The sequence below is a fragment of the Zophobas morio genome, unplaced genomic scaffold (genome assembly GCF_036711695.1).
Source record: "Zophobas morio isolate AGI-343-1 ecotype UQ-CSIRO unplaced genomic scaffold, CSIRO_AGI_Zmor_V1 ptg000023l, whole genome shotgun sequence".
NCBI classification, from domain to species: domain Eukaryota; kingdom Metazoa; phylum Arthropoda; class Insecta; order Coleoptera; family Tenebrionidae; genus Zophobas; species Zophobas morio.
In genome coordinates this window covers 4,758,494-4,765,094 of record NW_026972128.1, presented here as the reverse complement: position 1 = coordinate 4,765,094, position 6,601 = coordinate 4,758,494, and the positions used below count along the sequence as shown (strand labels likewise).

Here is a 6,601-nt window from a genome sequence, read left to right as displayed (position 1 = left end):
ACCATTCCCAAAATTCCTCATAAGCAGTTTGCAGTCTCATATCGATTCTTGCATTTTGTGCGTATTAAGTCTTTAATTGCAGTATCTGCTTCAGCAATTATATCCGAAGGAATAGAACCGCTAGAGGAATCTTTGTTTTTCCATCTTCAGCGGAACACACAGAACGCAATACGATTAGGTATTATTGACAAATATCTTGCGAAAAACTTGTTCGTGTTTAAACAATTGCGTTCGCAATATCTTGACTACTCAACGGTCAGACGATAGATTTTCGAATGTGCTGCAATTTATAAATATCCTGACGAAAATCTTAATCGCTGAAAGACCTGAAAAATGCCGTTAGCAAAAACGTTGTTCCTAACGGCGCGGAAAGTGAGTTTCCGAAACTCGTGCTACGCTCGTTGCGGTAACACCTGCACTCTTTTCGGAATCGTTGACTTCCCGTACTTGTTAGGAAAATAACTATTTCTACATTATAACATCATGAGATAATTACAAGTTACAGTACAAGTTACAAGCGATATAACTATTTCGCTGGAAACAAAATCGATGTCTACTTGACAGACTATATTTTTTGACAGATCAATTTACAAAAATGAAACAAAGTTCCAGACAAACTATCAGTAATTTAAAAAAAAGTAAGTACCAAATGGACGTTGTCTACTTACCCTAATGTAGAGTTTTTTATTCGTCACCGCGTGGCGATCTGTGTTTGTATCTGCCTAATACAGATTATAAAATACGCTAGTCGGTACCTTTTTCCAACTGCTATGAAGTTACTACTACAGAGTCGTTTGCACAACATTAAAAACGCCTCCAATGAAACTCCAGAGTGTCCGCTTCCAGAAGGGGATATGTATATATACCAGGTACTGAAGTAATATGTTTTCCAAGATCTAAAACTGTCTTTCAGGACAAACGAGGACCAATACCATATAACTGGCAGCCCGCAGACTTCAACAAAGTGGCCATTTTTTCGTATTATTCTCAAATTATTACACAACCTATAGGGGGATACATGTCCGACAGATACGGCGGAAAACATATTGTCACTTGTTCTATAATAGTTTGTTCCTTGGTAACTCTAGTGCAGCCTGCATTAGTTTTTGCCACAAATGGTAATTTGTGGGTGATTGGGATAGTCAAAGGAATTGCGGCTTTTGTCGAAGGATTAGATATTCCTGCTTGCATCTCTATCTCCTCCCACTGGGCGCCGTTGGGGGAAAGGGCGAGGCTGGTCACCATAGCAACACTTGGGCATACGATAGGCTCAACGGTGCACAATTTTGTAACAACAGTTCTAATTGTTAGAACAAATGACTGGACTGTTCCTTTCTACATTTATGGATCTTTAGGTCTAGTCTTGGGTGTAATCTGGCTTCTTGTTGCTGCTTCGACTCCAGATCATTCTCGGTTAATTACTTTCAAGGAAAAATTTTACTTGGCTAGACAAATGAGTAAGAATCGTACCATGTGTAAAACATTTCGAATAAAATTTGTCTTTTTTAACTAGGGCACCTTGTACACCACGACAAAAAAACTGTCCCAGTAATGCGTATATTGAAGACACTGGATGTCTGGATTTTTATCATCGGCATGGTAGGCCATATTTTGATTTTGAATCTTTCCTTAACGGAGGTGAAACAATATCGGCAGAATATTTTTCATGATCAATTAGGAAGAGATGATATATTGGCAGCACTTCCTTCCATTGGAATGACCATTTCGGCAGTGATATGCGCATGTTTCTCGGATTGGGCCTTTAATAAGGAACTAATCAATATAATGACCCTACGCAAGACATTCACAAATATAGGTAACAAATTTTAATGCTATATTTAATGACTGTATCTTTGACTGTATATGTTTTTAATAATATAGAGACCAACTTTTGTAAAATCGGGTGTCGAAGTTTTGATTTTGCTTGTTTTATGTCATTAAATTTTTGCCCTCAAATAGATTTTTTCCAGATATTTATTTGAAAAAACGCATTTGTTATAGTTTTCGAAATTTCATTCTACCCTATAAAATTTTATTGACAATAACGAGACTGATAGTTGTAAAATGGTAAGAAATATTTACGGCTCACACCAGTTCACCCGAAATTGTAGGAGAACATTTAGCAGTTGTACTCATAAAATTATGGTCATTTTCCTTCGTGAGTAATGATGGTCCCTATGCGGACCTAGATTATTGTGCTTTCTAACATCTGAGGATTACCGGCACGCGACAACTTTAAGCTGTCTTACTATTGTGCTACTGTCCGTCTCGTTATTGTCAATAAAATTTTAGAGGGTAGAATGAAATTTCCAAAACTATACATAAAAAGTTTTTTTTTTAATTATGGGCCTGTATCTACTGAGACTTGCTTTGCAAATGTTACATACTCTTCTGGCTAATAAATTTCGCGCCGAGAAAAACAACAACGGCACCAAACCGCATCTGAAAAAATTGGTCGAAAGTTGTTTCAACAGAACTTCCCTCGCTCCTAAAGTACAGTTAAGCATATCCAGCATTATCGAGTGTTTATTTATCTTAATACATCGAAAGAATGTCACGTAGAAAATAGTTTGATTTGAATTAATTAACAGCAATTTTCGAGCAAATGGGGTGACTCGTTCTTAATTTGACCAATAAGAAATTGGTAATGAAATCATCAACATGGATAATACTAGTCACAGTACAAAAGAAAAGTAGTCGCAACATATTATCAATGCAAGAAAAAAAAGTAAACGGCATCGAACCATTACCACAATGTCGCAAGGATTCGCTGACCGTCTCCGAGGTCTCAACTTGCATCTACCCCACGCAGACTCCTGTTCGGTGTTGGTAATATACGCGTATTGAACCTTGGAATTATTTTTGCGAAAATTTGAACATTTAGCAAAAAACTGAAAGCGGTTTCGTACACTACAAATATAGGAGTATATTTTTATATAACATTAAAATTATTTTAAAATACAATTCAATGAAATGACGTCATCAAATTGTTGGTGAGGACGATTATCCAAATTTTAGGTAGTATTTAACTATCTACATGATATTTCTAATATAGATACAAAATTTGACAATAATCGGTCCAGCAGTTTCGGAGATTACTTGTCTAATAAAAATGGAGACAGACACCAGACAAACAGACACACGGAAACGGGAGACTACTTTTTCGTAGTGTAGGGGTCATGAAACATCGAGAAAACATAAATGTGGCACTTCGTCCGATGGACTCGATTACTAAGGTATACTTCCTTAGCTTACGCTCGGGAAGTAAAAATCAAAATTATTCCAATAACGTGGACAATCCATGTTTAGCATATTCAGGTTGGTGTTTTAGGTAGTTTAGAAGGTGAAGCAGTACTGAGAGGGGTATTTTGTGTTTATTTTGTATTGCATTTATGTGTTATTTTCTTACAGTCTGAATTTGAACATTTATACTTCTCGAAGCACGCTTCTCCAGAGCGAAGCATTTCCTGGACCAACTTATGTTGATTTTGATCGTATTTAATTCGTGCCTGCTATGTTAATTACATCGTGCTTTGTTTTTTGTGTTGTAAAAATTCGGTCTACGTTGTGATCTTGATGAACACATTTTGAATTAATCGATAACTTGAGTTCACGTGCAATTTAACATCGTATAAATTCTGGGTTGTTTAAAGATCTTGCTGATAAAAGATAATAAAATGAACGATTTGAAGTCAATTGCAACATCGCTAGTAGGGGGAGTTCAAGTTGTATAGTTATCTTTCTAACTTCTATTAGAGTACGAGTATCTACGCCAACGTGGGGTAAACAGTTCTCCCGTCCCGGCACCACTCGAAGGTCGTGAAGTTGCTGTCAGAATATAACAGATCGTGTTCCGAGATGTGCTGTGTGCTGCAGCTCGCGAATCTCGAAACTCAATATAATGCAGAAAGCTCGATCGCCTTGGTCGGAGACATCGATCCAATAACTATGATCTATAACTTGAACTCCCGATATAAAGTCCAGGACATTTTTATCTGTTAACTTGATAAAAAGTAACCTTGGTTATTATGCTCTGCTGCTTGGGTTTTTAGTTCAATGCGTTTGATAAAGGCGAGATTTGAGTTTAGTGATTATTATTATTTATTTATAGAGGGGATAACTCTGAATTATTAAAGAAAAAAACAAAGTTACATTTTTACGTATCATTACGTTTAAGTTCTTTAAGACTTATGTAAAAGAATTTGATAACGTTTTAAGCCCAGTTAAGTTTTTCCCTATTTTTTGCTCTAAAGTCCGAAAAAAAGACCTTACAGCCAGCAATTTTCCAAAATTTACACCGAGGAATGGAAATGGCCTGGACTTAAATCTTTGTTTTAGTTTGTATTTAAATCTGCCGCCACATCATCATAATAACTTTGCTATTACCATTAGTTATTTACTTTAATTAAGATTTTTCTTTTTTTTGAGGGTAAATTTGTGATATTCAACGAATTGTATCGATTTGTAATATTTGGTTTCTGGAAGCTGGGGAAATATTTTCCCCTTCCCGAGAAGGTGAAACAAACTATGTCTCCTCCATATTTTGCATTTTGATTTAAAGTCAATTTTCCATTCTTGGAGTTCACCGCTTGAACGCACTTTTGAAAACACAACACACCTCAAGGCCAAAATTTATTTTTTTTCGAGTTGTATAATTTTGGTACTTTTATTACAAAACTTTTGTTTCTTTAAGATTCACAGTAACTATTTTTTTTTTATTTCACCAAATATTTAATTTTTTCTTTAGAAAAAGGTTTTGTAGTTGATGTTGTTTACACGGATTTTAATAAAGCTTTTCACTCACGATAGATTTGTTGCGGACAAAATAATAGTGGAAAGTGAACTGAATTATCCGAAGTGATTATCACTCCTCACTTTCCACGATTATATTGTTATATTTTCTTCATTATTATCTAAACGAAACCAAATCATAAAAACAGACAGTTGTTTGTCTACAAAATTTGTAGTTAGTCCAGGTGTACCGCAAGGCTCCCAAATGGACCCACTACTTTTTATTTTGTATATGAACGACAACTGTGAATATATGACTGTAAAATTTTTATGTTATATCGATGATTTGAAACTGTTTTATGAAAGATTTAATAGGACTAGCGTCGCTAATTTACAATTAATCTTTGTAATTTATGTGTTAGGAGCATTGCCAAAAGTACGGATTTAAATTTAAGTTTAATGTACGCAGTTCTCTTTGAAACGAATAGATTTAGAAAATGAGCCGTGTTACTATTTTGACAATGTAATATTAGAAAATGTAAATACTTTAAGTGCCCATGATGAATTCTTGAATTGGATTTAGACATCATCATCATCATCACCTACAGAACACTTGGCTTGACTCAAAAAATGACTTCTACTTTCACTTCTGTGCGAGTCATCAATATTCCATACTTGTCACTAGTTAGATCTATTTTAGATTATTGCGGTGTGATCTGGTCGCCATATTGCTCTATCCATATTAATCGAATTGAAAAGATACGAAAAAGAATTTACGTTATAAAGCTAGAATTAAGTATGTTTCAAACGAATATACTCTTTTTCGAAAACTGTCAACAAATGTTGACATTTTCGTCAAATTTTTAGTGGGGAAAGTGATTCTTTTTTGTCACATCACCGCGAAACACTTGTTCGTTCTAGAACGTCAGACTTTTTCGTTCTAGAACGTAAAAGAACTTGCACCTCCCGAAAGGTGACAAACGCGGTAACCAACCTGTCGCTACTTTCAACCGTACTGATTCCGTCGTTCGACTGTAGCTTTCTGTTGCATGAAGTTTTTAATCCGTACATTCTATCTATTGTATAGGTGTCCTCGGATGCCCCATTTACTTCTTAGCGGCTGGCTTTGCACGATGTGACAGAGTTGTAGCAGAAATTTTGCTCGTCCTCGCCTTGGCCTTAGAAGGATGTACTATGTCTGGAATAAGACTAATACCGTTAGATCTCTCACCTAATTATGCTGGATTCATAACAGGGATTTCGAATTTTATTGGCAACCTTATTTCAATAATTTTCGAAATATTTGTGACTGGTCAAACAAAGAAAGTAAGTGATAAATTCTTATTTAGTCTTAACGAAGAAATGTAAACTTACAGAGGAGTCGCGCGGAGTACAGAATACTATTTTATGAAATGTTGCTAGGAGGTTTTGTAACGACTTTGATTTTCGCAATTTTTGGGAAAACTTATCTGAAGTCATGGAACGTACCGCCAGAGAAAAAGAGGCGCAGAGAAATGTCGACTATATCACGTGGCAGCTTTGTCAGCCATGGCAGCCGTGTCAGCCGTGTCAATGAAGAAATTAGATAAAATTTTATGTAGAAAATTATAATAAAATCTTTGTTTGACATGGCACTGAGTTTTATGTTCATTTACAAAAGCGACACCTGGTTATTACCAGGAGACGATTACTGTGATGCTATATGCAAGCAATAAAGCAAAATATTTTTTAAAATTTGCTCTTTCCTCAAACATGATTCAGCATAGTTTCTGAAGGCAACTAAATTGGATGCCATAGTTATTAGAAGAAATATCTTTAATGAGCTTTCCTTTGGGCACTACTTGATATTCGCCTCAGAATCAATCGCCAA

General features: G+C 35.5%; 1 protein-coding gene across 1 annotated transcript; it reads left to right on the top strand.

The window, feature by feature from the left end:
• Positions 1 to 557: 557 nt before the first annotated feature.
• LOC135134002 (sialin-like) lies at positions 558 to 6,320 on the top strand. The gene is made up of 6 exons (XM_064062568.1): positions 558 to 638; positions 679 to 869; positions 914 to 1,457; positions 1,514 to 1,816; positions 5,819 to 6,057; positions 6,108 to 6,320. The coding sequence occupies exons 1-6, from the start codon at positions 596 to 598 to the stop codon at positions 6,318 to 6,320; spliced, it is 1,533 nt and encodes a 510-aa protein (XP_063918638.1). The 5' UTR covers positions 558 to 595.
• The last annotated feature ends 281 nt before the right edge of the window (positions 6,321 to 6,601 follow it).

Excerpts from the sequence above, each read along its gene's own strand:
- LOC135134002 (XM_064062568.1), top strand. The coding sequence starts at position 596 with ATGAAACAAAGTTCCAGACAAACTATCAGTAATTTAAAAAAAA. Across the intron at positions 870-913 it reads GGGATATGTATATATACCAG|GACAAACGAGGACCAATACC; the intron begins GTACTGAAGTAA and ends ACTGTCTTTCAG. Across the intron at positions 1,458-1,513 it reads TTACTTGGCTAGACAAATGA|GGCACCTTGTACACCACGAC; the intron begins GTAAGAATCGTA and ends TTTTTTAACTAG.